This window comes from Anas platyrhynchos, chromosome 23, assembly GCF_047663525.1.
Source record: "Anas platyrhynchos isolate ZD024472 breed Pekin duck chromosome 23, IASCAAS_PekinDuck_T2T, whole genome shotgun sequence".
Lineage (NCBI taxonomy): Eukaryota > Metazoa > Chordata > Aves > Anseriformes > Anatidae > Anas > Anas platyrhynchos.
The window spans coordinates 1995642-2010988 of NC_092609.1; the positions used below are offsets into that span (position 1 = coordinate 1995642).

Below are 15347 nucleotides of genomic sequence, written 5' to 3' on the forward strand. Positions count from 1 at the left end.
GTTTTTCCTTCTTTTTTTTTTCCCCCCCCCCCAAATCCTTCCCCCGTAGGTCTGCAAGTACGACTTCGTGGAGGTGCGCAGCGGGCTGACGGCCGACTCCAAGCTCCACGGCAAGTTTTGCGGCGCCGAGAAGCCGGACGTCATCACCTCCCAGTACAACAACATGAGGATCGAGTTCAAGTCCGACAACACCGTCTCCAAGAAGGGCTTCAAAGCCCATTTCTTCTCAGGTAGAGCCCCCCCTGCGCCCCCCCTGCCCGCCCGCCTCCCCCTTTGCGCCCCCGCATCGCCGCTAACGCCCGCCCCTGGGGTGCAGACCCCGCTCCACCCGGCCCGGGGAGGTGCTGAGGCTGTGCCCCGCGGGGTGCAATTCCCCGGGGGGGTCCCCACAGCCCCCAGCTGGCTCGCCCCGAGCCCATACCCAGCCTCACAACACCTTTTGCTGCCCCCCGAGCTTATTCTATTTCTTGGGTACCCTCTCGGTGCCCAAAATCCGGAGGGTGCCGGGCTCCAGCTGCAGCAGCAGAGGCTGGGGACAAGCTCAGCTTTTTTTGGGGGAGCACCAGCACCCCGGGACGGGCACTGCACCCCGGGGGCTCCGTTGCTGCACGCCCCCGCTACGCTGCACGGCCGCGGGCTTGCTCCGCTTCTGCCCCTGCGCCGCCAGCACCCTTGTGGCCCTCGTCCCGCTGCCACCCTGACATCTCGGGTGTCCTAAAAACCATTCTCTGCTCCCTCCTCTCCGTTCTGTCCTCCTCTCCCGGTGCCACCCCGCCAGGAATTTGTGTCCCCAGAGCCGGGTTTTGGGGAGGGAGGGATGGGGACGCGGAGCAAACGGCGTCGCCAAAACCTCACCGCCCGCCCCGGGGCTGGGGGGCTTCTGTGGGACCCTCGGGCAAGAGAGGGTCCCCCCCGCGGCACGGCACCACCGAGGGCACCTCCGGGACCGAGCCGTGCGCTCGAGACGGGAGCCCAGGACCTCCTGCTGCTTTTTGGCCCCCGGCGAGGCCGTTCGGAGGGGCGGCATGGATGGCGCCCCCCCCGTGGGGCTGGGGTACGGTTATCTCTGCTTTATTTTGTGATTAAAACCAAGGCAAACGAGGTTAGCCCAGATTTCGGGAGCCGCCGCCGCCCTCCGGCAAAGAGACACCTCGGGGAAGCCCAGCAGCCGAGCGGGACCGCGGGGCAGCCGGGTGAGTCCCCCCCTCTCCACGTTTCGGGCTCCTTCCCTCCCCCAAGGGGGGGTCCCTCCACCTTTTCCAACCTCCTGGGGGGCTCGTGGCGCTTCCCCAGGGCTTGTCCCACCCCCTGGGGGCTTCTCCTGCCACCTCGGTGCCACCAAAACCTCCTTCTCCATCCAGGTCTCGGGCTTTCCCGGCGGCAGGACCGTGCTGCAGGACCCCCCCCCCCAAAAAAAAAGGGTCTCTCGCAGCTCCGGGGCGCAGCATCCCCGCTGCGGCTCCTTTTTAGCCACTCGGGGGGGGGGGTCCCTGCCCTCCGGCCACCCCGAGCCCCTCGGGGCCACCCATGGGGGCAGCGCTCGGCTGGCGCGTGACAGAAGCGGTCGCCGGGGGGGTCCGCCACGGTGCCGGCACCAGGTAGGTCCCCGGCCTTTGGTGGGTGTTTTTTGGTGCTGGGGGGGGGGGCAGGCTGGGATAAAGGAGTGCTGAGGACTCGGAGCCAGCGGGCTTCTTCCCTCTCTCGCTCTTGTCTCGCCCGCCCAGGCTCCCTCCGTCCTTCCTGCAGGGCAGTGCTGCGCGCGCTCCCCCCTTTTGCTGGAGCTGCTCTCGTCCCGCCCGGCCCACCAGAAGCCCCCCTCCCACCCCCCAAAAAAAAAAAAAAACACCACAAAAAACACACAAAAACAGGGGCTATTCCGCCTCGCTTCCTCGCCCAGAAGCTGGGAGACGGCAGGTTCCAGGCGTCACCGCAGGGCTCAGGGGCGCGCGCACGGCTCCCGATGGGTGGGGGGCCAGCTTGGGGCAGGACCCCCCCCCCCCACCTCATCCACCGGCTCTGGGAGGGATGCGCCCCCCCCCCACGGCATCGCCAACACCCCCGGGGAGCTGGGCGAGCTTGGCACGAGCTTGGCACAAGCTTGGCACGGGGCTCAGGTGGCCGGCACCGTGGGCGAGGAGGGGGCTGTGACACCCGACCCCCCCTGGCCGGACCCCAAATCCGGCTACCGTGGTGCTGGGCAAGCTGTGGGACGGTGACCGAGCCCTCGGGCGGGTGGTGGCCACCGGGAGGTAAGTACGGCCAGCCCGGGGAGCTGCCCAAAACCCTCCCCGGCATCCCACACCCCCCCCCCGAGCCCCCCAGGCAGTGAGGAAGCCGACCAAAACCCATCCTCATCCTCCCCACGGCTCCTTCATCTCCTCCTCCTCCTCCTCCCCGCAGCCCTTGGGCGCACGAGGGGCTCGCGGGTCCCCTTCGGGTGCCCCCCCGCTCCCTGCCTGCTTGCCCGGCTGGCCGCTCTGCATGCCCCCCCCCCGTGCCCGCCGTGCCCCCCGTCGCATCCCCTTTCCCCACGTCTCATTGCAGAGAAGAAGCAGCAGCTGCAGCCCCCGAAATCTCGCCTGCCCGGCCTGAAGTTTCGCCTCCAGAAGCGGCCACGGGGCCCCTCCTGAGCCGCGCCGTCCTCGCCACCTTTCTCAGGAACGCCGCGGCCCCCGGGCACCCTGCGGGGGCCGAGCAGAGCCCCCCACCCTCGGGCCGGCCCCGGCAGCCCCTTGCTTGACAGAACTGGTCGTTGGCCTTATTTTTATTATTTTTTTTTTGGGGGGGGGGGGGGGCTTAAGCCCCTACCCTACCCCACCGCGCCGCCCCGGTCCCGTCGTTTTTTTCGCCTCCTCCGGTTCGTGGCTGTGCGGCTGACCTGGGGTTGTGATTTATTTTTTTTTTTTCTCCCCCCCCCCCTTTTCCCCGTTTTTATCGTGTCTGTGACATTTCCTGTCGATGAGTAAAGAGGGACTCCCGCGTCCTGGTCTTTTCTTGTGCATCTTTGGTTGTCACTGTGTGTTTTTCTGCCTCCCCCGTCTGTGCCAGCAGCAGGTAACGGTGGTGCCCGTGCGCGAGCCCGGGAGAGGAGGACCCCCCCCTCCCTTTCACACCCCCCGGAAAGGACGCCCCCAACCCGCTTGCTGCTGCCTTGCTTGGCTGCCCGCAGCCCCCCTCAACCCCCCCTTGGCTGGGTTTGCTGGCTGGGCAGCAACATTTCGGGACTCACCGGTGCTTCGGGCACGGCCACGCGGCACAGGGACCCCCCCCTTGCTCTCTGCAGCCCCCCCCTGTTTTTACCGGGCTGCCCCCTCGTTGTGCGCCCCGCTCAGCCCGCCGAACCCTCTGCTCTCTCCGCAGACAAGGACGAGTGCTCCAAGAACAACGGCGGCTGCCAGCACGAGTGCCTCAACTCCTTCGGCAGCTACGAGTGCCAGTGCCGCAGCGGCTTCGTGCTGCACGACAACAAGCACGACTGCAAGGAAGGTGGGTTTGCGCCCCCAAAAAATCACCCCAAATCCGTGCGCCCACCCCGAACCCTTCACTCTCCCCACAGCCGGCTGCAACCACAAGGTGACGTCCACCTCGGGGACCATCACCAGCCCCAACTGGCCTGATAAGTACCCCAGCAAGAAGGAGTGCACGTGGGCCATCAGCACCACGGCCGGCCACCGGGTCAAGCTGGTAGGGGCCACGGGATGGGGGCGGCACCGGGTGGCACCGGGGCCGTGCCGTGCGCCGCCCCGCTGAGCCCCCTCCCCGTGCCGCAGACCTTCACCGAGCTGGACATCGAGGCGCAGCAGGAGTGCACCTACGACCACCTGGAGGTCTACAACGGCAAGGACGCCAAAGCCCCGGTGCTGGGCAGGTTCTGCGGGGCCAAGGAACCCGATCCCATTGTCTCCTCGGGCAATAAAATGTTCCTCAAGTTCGTTTCCGACAACTCGGTCCAGAAGAAGGGCTTCGAGGCCATGCACTCCACCGGTACCGGCCGCGGGGTTGGGGAAGCCTCTTTGGTTTTGGGGAGGTTTGGGGGGTGCCGTGCGGGGCTGGGGGCCCTCCTAACCCCCCCGCTGTTGGCTTCTCCCCAAGTGTGCGGGGGCCAGATGCGTGCCGAGGTGAAGACCAAGGACTTGTATTCGCACGCGCAGTTCGGGGACAACAACTACCCGGGCGGCTCCGACTGCGAGTGGGTGATCATGGCCGAGGAGGGCTACGGCGTGGAGCTCATCTTCCAGACCTTTGAGATCGAGGAGGAGGCCGACTGCGGCTACGACTACATGGAGCTCTTCGACGGCTACGACGGGACGGCCCCGCGCCTCGGCCGCTTCTGCGGCTCCGGGGTGAGCTCGGGGAGCCGGGGTGGGGGAGAGGTGAGGGCGCACGCAGCCAGCTCAGCTCCCCCAGGGGGGTTTTTTGGGGTTTTAAACGAGTTTCAAACCCCCCGTGCTTGGTGGGAAGGAGGCACCGCGATGCTTTTGCGCCTCCTGGCCACAAATTTTGGCACCTCTCCAGGATGCTGGTGGTGCTGAGCGCCCCTCTCCCCTCTCCTGGCAGCCCCCGGAGGAGATCTACTCGGCCGGAGACTCGGTGATGATCCGCTTCCACTCGGACGACACCATCAACAAGAAGGGGTTCCACCTTCGCTACACCAGCACCAAGTTCCAGGACACGCTGCACACGAGGAAATGAGAGCCGGCGGCCCCGGGCCCCCGCGCGGGCAGGGCAGGAGGAGGAGGAGGAGGAGGAGGAGGAGGGCAGGGAGGAAGGAAAGGGGCAGCGCCGCCACGCACAGACTGCACGGAGGAGCACACAGGCAACCTCAGCACTCAGACACGCGCGCACGGGGCGCCGGGGCTCGGGCGCCCGCGGGCACAAGGGCAAAGGGGGGGGTCCCCTGTGCCGGTGGCCGTCCCCCGGGGGCCGTTCCCCTCCCTCGGGCCGGCCGCAGCTCTCTGAATGTACAAACCAGTAACCGGGAAGAGCCTGCCACGCAGAAGGTGCTGTCTCTCTCTTGTAACGATGAAATAAATACTCTTGTACGTGGACACGGGGACGGCCCCAGCCTCTTTGCTCCACCCGCGGCGCTGCCAGCGGGGCGTCCCCAGTCCTCCCAGTTCTCCCAGTTGGATTTTCACGGGGTGCCGGCTGCTGGAAGAAGCCGACCCGAGCGCCGTGGCCGGACCCTGCGCTGCGTGGCCATCCCTGGGGCCATCTGCCGGATCCGGCACCGGCGGGTGCCACCGGTGCTGGCAGCTCCACCGCCCAGCCTGGGCGCACCCGGCAGCACACCCACGGCCCCACAAAGCCCTGGCTCCTTCTGCGGGGAGACCGGGGCCGTGCGGAGCCCCCCCCCGTACCCAAACCAGATGGCTGGTGGGGGCGGCACGGCCCCCGCGCCCGCCTCGCGCTCCCTCGTGCCTCGGCGCTGCGGCTCCGGGAAGGCAACCCGAAAGCGCTCCCCGCCGTCATGTGCTTGCTGCGAAGGGGGGGTTGGTGGCAGCAGGGGCTGCGAATTTCAGCTTGTGATGGGCACGAGGACGTCAGCTCCTGGAAGATTTTGGAGAGGGGAGTGCCCCAAAGCGCTGAGCACAAGGGCAGCGGGGTGCCATCCCCGCGTGCCACCCCGGAGCCGCACGGGGCTCTCCGCAACCCTTCCTCCTGCCCTTCCCGCGGGCACAGAGAGGCGAGACACGGCCCCGTGGCGAGCGCACACAGTTTATTGATACACCGCCAGCACAGCACAGGGTTGCTCGGGGTCTGGGGGTTGTTCTCTTCTACCGTTACAGCGTGCATCGGGTACACAGAGACCGGGGAGCGGGCCGGCACGCGAGCGCCATGCTGCCGACGGCTCATGCTTGGTGGGGGCGGCAAATAGGGGGTGTGTGTGGGGGGGGGGACGGGGGCGCACGGATTTCCCCCCCACGCACCCCGAGCACCGGCCCCCCGGCTCCTCCGGCTGCCTCCCGGGCTGTGGGGCCGGGGTTTGGGGCGGCAGAGCGAGGGCTGGGGCACAGAGCGAACACGGCACAGCGCTGCACGACACCACTGCGGACAGGCGGATCACGGCTGCGCCCCCCCACCCCACCCAGAGCCCCCCTATCCCCCGGCTGATTTAGCGAGGGTTCCACTTCTCTGGCTGCAGGGTGAAGGCGGCTGGAGAGTCCCCGAGGCGCTCAGCACCCCCACGGGGGAGCTCAGCCGGGTCCGGGGGTCCGGGCGAGGGGCCAGGGTCCCCTTGTGCTTTTTGTCGGGAGCAAGGAGCAGTTCGAATCCGGGGGCGCTTGGAGCCTTCGTGCCGGAGCTGCCGCCCTCCCCGGCGGGGTGACAGCGTGGGGCTGGGCTGGGCAGGGCCCCCCCGCGGGCGGGAGGCAGGGCTGGGGCTCCCCAGGAGCTGCGGCGTGGGCTGGGGAGCCCCAGAGCCAGGAGGGGGGTGGGGGGGCTCCCCAAAATGAGGGCAGAGCTTGTGCCAACGAGGATGAGGACGGTCGGCCAGTCCGGGAGACGAAGGCTCCCTCCCTCGGGGCTCGGCTGGGGGGGCCCTCCCCAAAAAGAAGCGGGTGCCGCCGGGTCCCCCGCAGCTCCATGCGGCCCCGTCCTCCCCCATAAGCAGCGTCCTTCGCAGAAGCACCCTGGAGAGGGGGTGGGGGGCGCCGCGCTCCCCATGCGCCCCCCGTGCGCCCCCCATGCTCCAGCCCTGCCCGCAGCCGGCCCCCCCCCCTTTTTTTTCGCTTAACGCCCCACGCTGATGTTGCACGTCTTGCAGCTGGGGTCCTTTTTGGCGTTGGCGGTGGAGAGGCTCATGAGCTGGTGGCCGCTGATTTCCCCCAGCACGCCGAGGCTGAGGTCCACGGGCTCGGTGTAAATCACCTCCAGGATGCTGTCCTGGGCATGGCGGTACACCAGCTCGCCCTCCTCCACGCAGCACGTCAGGAACTTGTTGGAGGAAATGTCCAGCTGGGGCAGGCGCTCCCGGCAGAAGAGATCCCCCGAGGAACCCTTGGGTGCCAGGACCAGGACGACGTAGTGGTAGGCGGTGTACATGCAGTAGAAGTCCGCGAAGTAGAGGTTGGTGTTGGGGTTGAAGAGGCGCTGCGCCGGGATTTGGAAGCGGTAGCGGCCGTAGGGGGAGTCCTGGGGGGGCTGCCCGGTGTTGAATTCGGTGTTGCAGCTGAAGAAGATGCCGTGCAGCATCCCGCTGGTGGGCGAGCCGTGGCTGCCGCTGTTGTCCTTCAGCGACGGCTTCATCACGTTCCCGCAGTGCATCCTGCAGGGGGCACGGGGTTTGGGGTGGCGGGGGGCGCACACACACACACGCACACGCACAGGGGCAAGGGGATAACGGGATAATAACGGCCTTTGTGGGGGGGGTACCGAGGTGTTTTGGGGACTTTTTTTGGTTTTTTTTTGGGGGTACCTGACGTGCTGGAAGTACTCCTTGTGCTGGTTGCGGTAGAAGACGGAGAAGCGCAGCATGCGCCCGGCGATCAGCTCGGCTTTCTCCTGCAGCTGGGCCAGGTGCTCCTTGGCGTAATCTGGCAGCGGGGACGCACCGCGGGGAGGGGGACAAAAGACATCAAGGAACGACCCCCCCCAACCCATATTTCCCCCTCCTTTCTCCTCTCTCTCTCTCTGCGCCCTGCTCGCAGCTCGCGCTTCCCACGCCGCCAACCTCCCACTCGCCAGCTGCCGCTCCGACCGGCCCAGCTTGTGCGAGCTCGCGGCTTCGCCCCCGTCCTCCCCAAATTTTTCCGAGCCCCCCCCCCACAAGGTGTCCGTGCTCACCCCCGGTGCAGAACTCCACCGTCTCGCTCCAGCCGGACACCAGGTACTCGCCGTCGCTCTGCTTGACGGCCGTCTGCACCGCCACGCTGTACTCGGTGCGGGGGCTCAGGAACCAGTGCCCCCGCACCGTCATGGGCAGCGGCACCGCCTTGGCCACCAGCTTGGTGGGGACGTCCTGCGCCGAGGGGACAGGGGACAGCGTCACCCGGGTGCCCCCCCCCACCCCACAACCTTGTCCCTATTTCCCTCCCTCCTCGGTGTCCCTGCAAAATGTCCCCGATGCGGCTGCCGGGGACGCGGCACCGCGCTCGCCACCCGGCTGCTCGCTCCCCAACCCCAATTCCACCGCGCTTCCCGGTGACCCCCCCGCGTCCCCCTCCCCAAATTCACAACGAAACCCCCCCCGGGTGTTGGGGACCCCCATTCCCGGAGGATGCTGGCTGTGCCAAGAGGGCAGCGAGCAGCACCGCAGTGCAGAGCCGTTTCTGTGGCAACGGCAGATGCTGAAGTCGGGAGACACGAAGAGGGGGGGGGAAAGGGAAAAAAAAATAAAAAATATAGATATAAAAAAAAAAATAGCTTATTATCGGGGAGGAGACAAAAAAAAAAATAATGTTAAACATTAAATAGCGTCGCCGTGGCAACCGTGCTGCTAAAAGCGTCCTGAATTAGTGACTCGGAGCCCGAGGGAGGAGGAGCGCGGGCGGCTTGCGCCTCCGCGGGGGCTCGGGGGGACCCCGGTCCCAATCCCGGTCCCAATCCCGGTCCCAATCCCGATCCCAATCCCGGTACTCTGCACATCCCAGCTGGTAGGAGCCGGGTCATTTCCCAAACAATTCATTTTTGACCCCAAACCATCACGGGGGTGGGATTTATCGCGGTTCTCCCCCCCAAAAAAAACCCTCCCGTGGGTGGAAGGAGAGCGGGGTCCCGGCGCCCCGGAGCCCCCCTCCCCAAAACCCCGTCTCACCCGGTGCTTGAACTTGTTGGAGTTCTTGTTCTCCTTCTTATTGAGGTCGATGAAGTAGTGGGTGACCCTCTCCAGGTCCCCCTTGTCCATGGCCCAGGAGATGCGGAAGGAGTCGCAGGTGATGTTGTTGATCTCGATGTTTTTTGGGGTGGAAAGCAGCTCCATGGCCGGCGAGGTTTGGGGAGGGGGCCGAGCTCCTAACGGGGGGGGCAGCAGCAAAGAGGTTGGGGGGGGGGACGTTTGATGAGAACGGGGGGAGACGGTGGCACAGATGGCAGCGGGGAGGGAAAAAAAAAAAAAAAAAGCCAAAAAAAGCCAGGAATAGGGAGCGGGGAGCAAATAAAGGGGGGGGGGGGGGAAAAAAACCCCGGCCGCTCCCCGGGATGCCGCGGGGGCCCCGGCCGAACGCCAGCGGGTGGGTCCGGGGTTTGCTCAACACCGGGTGGGGAGAAGAAAAACAAGGGGGGGGAGAGGAGGGAGGGGAGGGTTTGGGATAATTGCACGCAAGAAGCTGGCACCGGAAAAGCTGGATCCGCCTTTGCCCTCGCCCGCGGCGGCGCCGTGCCTCAGTTTCCCCAAAAAATAATGTTGATTTGCCCTAAAAATGCCCAAAATGTACACCCGCCGCTCGCCACCTTTAGGGTACATTTAGGGGTGCGTCAAGGTGGTTTGGGGAGGATTCCACCCAAAATTTACCCCCCCCGGTTTGGGGCACGGTGCTGGGCGCATTTTTGGAGAGGACGCGGGGGCCCCGCTGTGCGCCGCGGGGTGGGGGCACGTGCCGCCAGCCCCCACCCACACCCCGCAGCACCTCGCCCACAAACAGCCCCGAAACCCCCCCAAAACGCCCCCTCACCCACCTCGGCACCCACGTGGGGGGGCACCCACGTCCACGCCCCCCCCCACCCTCCCACCCCCTTTCTCTTTGCGCTCCGCTTGCCCCCGCATCCCCACGGCGATCCCACTGTGCCACCCCCTCGCCACCCCATGGGACCCCCCCAAAACCCTCCCCATGGGGCCAAAAATCATCAATTGGGGGGGGGCAAAGGGATAAATGCCCACCGCCTGGGGAGGGGGGGGGAATGCCCGCGCATCGCCGTGACCCCAAAATGCTGGGGATGGGGGGAGAGGCCCTTACCTGGCCGTGCCTGGGGGGGGCTGCGAGGTGCCAAGGGGAGGGGGTCCAAATGGAAAGGGTGTGGGGGGGGGTCCCCAAAAAGGGCTGGGAGGGGAGCGGGAGCTGAGCTGGGGCTGCTCTGCGCCTCCGATCCTCCCAGGCGGCTCGGAAATAGCAAACACCCTACGGAGGGGAGGGAGAAAAAAAAAAAAAAAAAAAAAAAAAGGAGAGAAATGGGAAAAAAAAAATTAAAAAAAAAAATAATAAAATAAATCAAAGCGGCGTGGAGGAGAAAATGGGGGGGGGGGGAACCAATGGGGCCGCGAAGCGTCAGGCGCCGAGCCCCCCGCGTGCGCCCACGTAAAAGGGGGGGGCGTGCGCGGGCACACGCGTGTGTAGGGCCGTGGGGGGGTGTGCACGCCCCCCCCCAGGCATTATAGGGCTGGGGGCACCCCTGGGGGTGGGGTTTTTTTGGGGGGCTGCGCCCACCCCAAGATATATGTGGTCCCCCGGTGGTGTCCGAAAGGGGGGTGAGGGGTGATTTGTGTGTGGGATTGGCTTTTTTTTTTTTGGGGGGGGGTGAGGAATTTTAGGGGGGGGTCTGCAGCCCCCCCCCCATAGCCCCCCAGCACCCCCCATGTGTGGGGACCCCGGGGTGGGGGGGCACCCCAGGCTCCCTGGTGCTACTGGGGGATACTGGGAGGCACTGGGAAGCGAGCGTAAAACGAGGGGGGGGGGCAGCGACCCCCTCCCCAAATTCCCCCCCCCCCCCTTTTTCCCCATCACTGCCCCCTATGAGCCCAAAGGCCGGGCACTGCCCGCCCCCAAGATGGCGCCGCCGCCTTCAGCGCGCAGCCGGGCAGCGCCAGGCACAAAGATGGCGGCTCCCATAGCCGCCGGTTGTGACCGTAACAAAGATGGCGGCGGCGGCTTCCTGCTGGGGACGCCAGGCGGCGCGACGCGCAGGCGCAGTAGGGAAGGGGGGGGCAGCGCCGGTGGTGCCCGGGCTGGGTAAGGGCCGGCGTGGAGGGGGGGGGGGGCGGATTTTGGGGTACGGGGGGGGGTGGGGGGGGCTGGATGGGGCCTTTTGGGGCTCAGCACCCGATTTGGGGGCAGGATGGGGCTTTTTGGGGTGTGGGGGGGGCTGGGGGAGGGGAATGGGTGCGTTTTGGGGGGGTCTCGGGGCACCCTGGGGTGGGTGGGGGGGTTGGGGGGGATTTTTGGGGTTTGGGGGGGATTTTTGGGGTGGGGGGGCAGGGGGGGAGTGTGGGGGTGTATGGGGGGGCCCTGGTTTGGGGTGAGGGGGTGGGGGCTTAGGGTATGGGGCTGAGCACCCTGGGGTGGGGGGCAGTGGTTTGGGGGGGGGGGCACCTTGGGGTGGGGGGGGCAGGAGGGGGATGGGCACCTTGGGGTGCCGGAGGAACTTTTTGGGGGGGTTTTGGGGTGCACCTGGGGTGGGGGTGCAGGGGGTCACTGATTGGGGGTGTATGGGGGGGCTGAGCACCCTGGGGTGGGGGTGCAGGGGGTCCCTATTGGGGGTGCATTTATGGGGTGCAGGGGGTCCCTGTTTGGGGGCGCGTTTATGGGGTGCAGGGGGTCCCTGTTTTGGGGTGCATGGGGGGCTGAGCACCTTGGGGTGCTGGGTGTCCCTGTTTGGGGTGCATTTATGGGGTGCTGGGGGTGCATGGGGGGGGCTGAACACCTTGGGGTGCTGGGTGTCCCTATTGGGGGCGCATTTATGGGGTGCAGGGGGTCCCTATTGGGGGTACATGGGGGGCTGAGCACCCTGGACTGGGGGGTGCAGGGGGTCCCTGTTTGGGGGTGCATTTATGGGGTGCAGGGGACCCCTGTTTGGGGGTGCATGGGGTGTTTGGGGTGCATGGGGGGCTGAGCGCCCTGGGCTGGGGGTGCCGGGTGACCCTGTTTGGGGTGCATTTATGGGGTGCTGGGGGTGCATGGGGGGGGCTGAGCACTTTGGGGTGCAGGGTGTCCCTATCGGGGGCTCATTTATGGGGTCCCCAGCAGGGTCTCCGTGCGCTCACCCCATCCGTCCCCTCTCTCAGGATGGCGGAGGGCAGCTCGGGGGACGCGGGCGCCGCGGGCAGCCTGCGGCCGGGGCTCCCGGGGGCACGGGGGCTGCTGGGGAGGCGCCCGGCCCCCCCCCTCAGCCCCGGCCGCCTGCCCTCCATCCGCTCCCGGGACCTCACCTTGGGAGGCGTAAAAAAGGCAAGTGCCAGGTTTCCCAAAACCTCTCTTTTTTATTTTATTTTAGGGGGAGGGGGACGCGCGCACACGCCCCCCCGGGGGCAGCGGCGTGGGCATTTTAGGGGTGTGGGCACCCCAAAACGTGGGTGGCTCTGGTGGAGCTGGTCGGGGTTGGCAATGCAACCCGACCGGTCCCGCCCCGGCGTCCTGCTCCCGGGCACGGGGACACGGGGATGGGGACATGGGGACGGGGCATTCCCGGGGGTCCACGGTGGTTTTGGGGGCTTTTTAGGGACAGGGCACCCCCGGGGGAGCTCAGAAGTTAGGGGACTTTTTGGGGATGGCGCGCACTCGGGGGCGCACAGCGGTTTGGGGAGCTTTTAGGGGTGGGGTGCAGAGGTTTGGGGAGCTTTTGGGGATGTTTTGAGGATGTGGAAAGGATGGGGAACCCCCGGGGGTGCACAGGAGTTTGGGGACCGTTTGGGGACCTTTTGGGGACGAGGCTCCCCCAGGGGTGTGCAGTGGTTTGGGGACCTTTTGGGGACAGGACACCCCTGGGGGGCATGGCAATTTTTTGGGGACCTTTTGGGGATGGGGCACCCTGGGGGCTCATGGAGGTTTGGGGACCTTTTTGGGAATCTTTTGGGGGATGTGACAAAGATGGGGCACCCCTGGGGGTGCACAGGAGTTTGGGGACCTTTTGGGGAACCTTTTGGGGACCTTTTGGGGACAGGACACCCCCGGGGGCGCACAGCACTTTAGGAACCTTTTGGAGACAGGGCACCCCTTGGGGGCACACAGCGTTTTGGGGACTTTTTGGGGACGTGACACGGACAGGACACCCCTGGGGACGCAGGGCGATTTGGGAACCTTTTGGGGACGCGCCGAGAGCCCCGGGCTCGCCCTGCAGCCCCGCCACCCGCACGGTTTCTGTGGCTTTCTCTCGGCTCCTGCCTCGTGCCGCGACTTGTCCGCTCTCGCCCGCAGAAAACCTTCACCCCCAACATAATCAGCAGGAAGATCAAGGAAGAGTAAGTGGCATCGTAAGCATTTCCCTGCCTTCCCCGGCCCCGTTTGGCGTGCCGAACGTGCCCGGAGAGGGAGCCACGGTGCCGAGGGGGGGGCTGTAGGGTAAATCTGTCCGCCCCCCCCCGTGCCCAGGCCCAGAGAAGATGTCACCGTCAAGAAGGAGAAGAAGGAGCGGGAGCGGGACCGGCAGCGCGATGGGCATGGCCGGGGCCGGGGCCGGCCCGAGGTCATCCAGTCCCACTCCATCTTCGAGCAGGGCCCGGCCGAAATGATGAAGAAAAAAGGTAGGGGGAGATGAGGTTTCCCCCAGGGAGGGTTTTTTTTTTTTGGGGGGGGGTCCCAGGCGGCGTGGGGTGAGCCCAAAGGGGTTCCCTGCTCCCCAGCGGGCTCCTGGGACAAGGCGCTGGACGTGTCGGACTTCGGCCCCTCGCACATCATCAACATCAAGAAGGAGAAGAGGGAGACGGACGAGGAGACGAAGCAGATCCTGCGCAGGCTGCAGAAGGACGACGTGAGCGGGGGGTTTTTTAGGGGGACGGGACATCCCCAGGGTGCTGGGGCTGGCTCTGAGCTCCGTCCCCGTCCCCTCTCTCCACCCCACAGTTCCTGGACGACCCGGGGCTGAAGAACGACATCCGCAACAAGCCGGTGCAGCTGCCCCTCGCCCACTCGGGCTGGCTCTTCAAGGAGGATGCAGCGGAGGAGCAGGAGGACGCGCAGCCCTGGCTGCCCAAGGAGGAAAAGACAGAGCCGGATCCCCCCCTCAAAGGTGCTTGGGGGTCCCGTGGGCGCACCGGGGGGGTCCCATGGGCGCAGGCGTGCCGAGACGGGGACACTGCCCCTCTGCCTGCGCCCACCCTGCTCCTCTCACCCCATGGCAGTGAAGGAAGAGCCGTGCGACGAGGACCCCCCGGGTGCCACCAAACCCGCACGGGGCCCCCCCGGTTTCCCGCGGGACATCCCGGTGGCCGAGCTGCTGCAGAGGCTGAGCCTGGCGGCCGAGGACGAGCTGCTGTTCCTACAGCTGCCCGACACGCTGCCCGGCCAGCCGCCCACCCAGGACACCAAACCCATCAAGACGGAGCTGCAGACCGAGGAAGGGCAGGTGGTGGTGGTGAAGCAGGAGAAGAGCCAGGTGATAGGGGTGGTTTTGGGGTTTTTGGGGTGGTTTTGCGGGTTTTGCGGTGATTTTGTGTTTTTTTGGGGGGTGGTTTTGGGGTTTTTGGGGTGGTTTTGTGGTTTTTGGGGGGAGTTTTGGGGGTGGCAGCATGGTGATGGTGTTTCTCGGTGGCAGGAGGCGAGGCAGGCGGAGAACACGTGCACCCTGGCCGACCTCCCCGAGGGGCAGGTGGGGAAGCTGCTGGTCCGCAAGTCGGGGAAGGTGCAGCTGGTGCTGGGCAAGGTGACCTTGGACGTGACCATGGGGACCCCCTGCTCCTTCCTGCAGGTACTGGGGGGGCGCCAGGGATGGGATTTGTAGGGCTGCGCCCCAAGGGGGCACCTCAGTGACCCCGCTGGAGCATTCCCACACCCTACAACGGGGCAAAGGAGCCCTCTCCCGGCCCCTTTTTCCACCCTAATCCTGAAGAAGGGTTTTGGCCGCCCCGCTGAGCCACCCATGGGTGCTTCTCCCTCCCGGCAAGGAGCTGGTGTCGGTCGGCATCGGGGACAGCCGCACGGGCGAGATGATCGTCCTGGGCCACATCAAGCACAAGCTGGTTTGCTCCCCGGACTTCGAGGCCCTGCTGGAGCACCGCCACCGGTAGCCCCATGGCAGGGGGGGGGCGATGAGCCAAAGGTGCCCCCCCCCTGCCTGCAGTGCCCCCCCGGAGGGCTGTGGAGAGGGGTCTTCGGCAGCCGGATCCGACCTCGGTGCTGTGCGCCCTGCAAGGGAGCAGCGGCGGGGATGGGGGGTGCAGCTCTGCGCCCCCACAAAAAGAGGGTTTGGGGGGTGGGGGATTTGGGGTCCCTCCTCCCCGGGCTCTGTGTGCGCCCTGGGGGCGGCGGGATGCTTGTTTTGGGGGAGAAATGCAATAAAAATGGCTTTCCTCCTGTGGGGGGGTCCTTGGTGTGGTCCCCCCCAACCTCAGCCCCCAGCTCACCCTGTGCAACTGCCCCTGCCCTTTATAGTTGCTCCATGGAATTGCCCCCTGTCCAACTGCCCCCTAGAATTGCCCCTTGTAACTGCCCCCAGCCCCTAGCAATTACCCCCTGGAGTTGCCCCCGGCCTCTTGTACTTGC

The 15347-nt window shown here is 66.4% G+C and overlaps 3 protein-coding genes across 8 annotated transcripts in view; 2 read left to right on the forward strand and 1 right to left on the reverse strand.

The window, feature by feature from the left end:
- The window catches only part of BMP1 (bone morphogenetic protein 1), an 18424-nt gene extending 13376 nt beyond the window's left edge, over positions 1-5048 (forward strand). For 2 of the 3 annotated variants that reach the window (XM_038166991.2, XM_038166990.2), the window contains exons 15-20: positions 50-230; positions 3361-3486; positions 3557-3684; positions 3771-3984; positions 4093-4343; positions 4558-5048. In XM_038166991.2, the coding sequence (XP_038022919.2) occupies positions 50-230; positions 3361-3486; positions 3557-3684; positions 3771-3984; positions 4093-4343; positions 4558-4692 (1035 nt within the window). In that variant the 3' untranslated portion in view covers positions 4693-5048. Of the gene's footprint in view, positions 1-49; positions 231-2544; positions 3002-3360; positions 3487-3556; positions 3685-3770; positions 3985-4092; positions 4344-4557 lie in introns of those variants that run through there. The other variant, XM_038166992.2, reaches the window with a different exon arrangement.
- A 654-nt stretch (positions 5049-5702) lies between these two features.
- Positions 5703-10056, reverse strand: PHYHIP (phytanoyl-CoA 2-hydroxylase interacting protein). Its single transcript, XM_038167119.2, has 5 exons — positions 9894-10056; positions 8756-8952; positions 7786-7960; positions 7418-7535; positions 5703-7267 (listed from the first exon to the last, which is right to left on the reverse strand). Exons 2-5 carry the CDS (start codon positions 8918-8920, stop codon positions 6733-6735), a joined length of 993 nt encoding a protein of 330 aa, XP_038023047.1. The 5' UTR covers positions 8921-8952; positions 9894-10056; the 3' UTR covers positions 5703-6732.
- Positions 10057-10774: 718 nt separating this feature from the next.
- Positions 10775-15160, forward strand: POLR3D (RNA polymerase III subunit D). 4 transcript variants are annotated; one of them, XM_072027106.1, is made up of 10 exons: positions 10775-10883; positions 11895-12098; positions 12988-13108; positions 13239-13390; positions 13490-13617; positions 13710-13875; positions 13988-14241; positions 14401-14553; positions 14750-14872; positions 14913-15160. In XM_072027106.1, the coding sequence occupies exons 1-9, from the start codon at positions 10790-10792 to the stop codon at positions 14870-14872; spliced, it is 1395 nt and encodes a 464-aa protein (XP_071883207.1). In that variant the 5' UTR covers positions 10775-10789; the 3' UTR covers positions 14913-15160. The 4 variants fall into 4 exon arrangements, with proteins under 4 accessions (XP_071883207.1, XP_071883206.1, XP_071883208.1 ...); XM_072027105.1 differs by having other exon boundaries at positions 14750-15160; XM_072027107.1 differs by having other exon boundaries at positions 10791-10883; positions 13065-13108; positions 14750-15160.
- Positions 15161-15347: the final 187 nt, after the last annotated feature.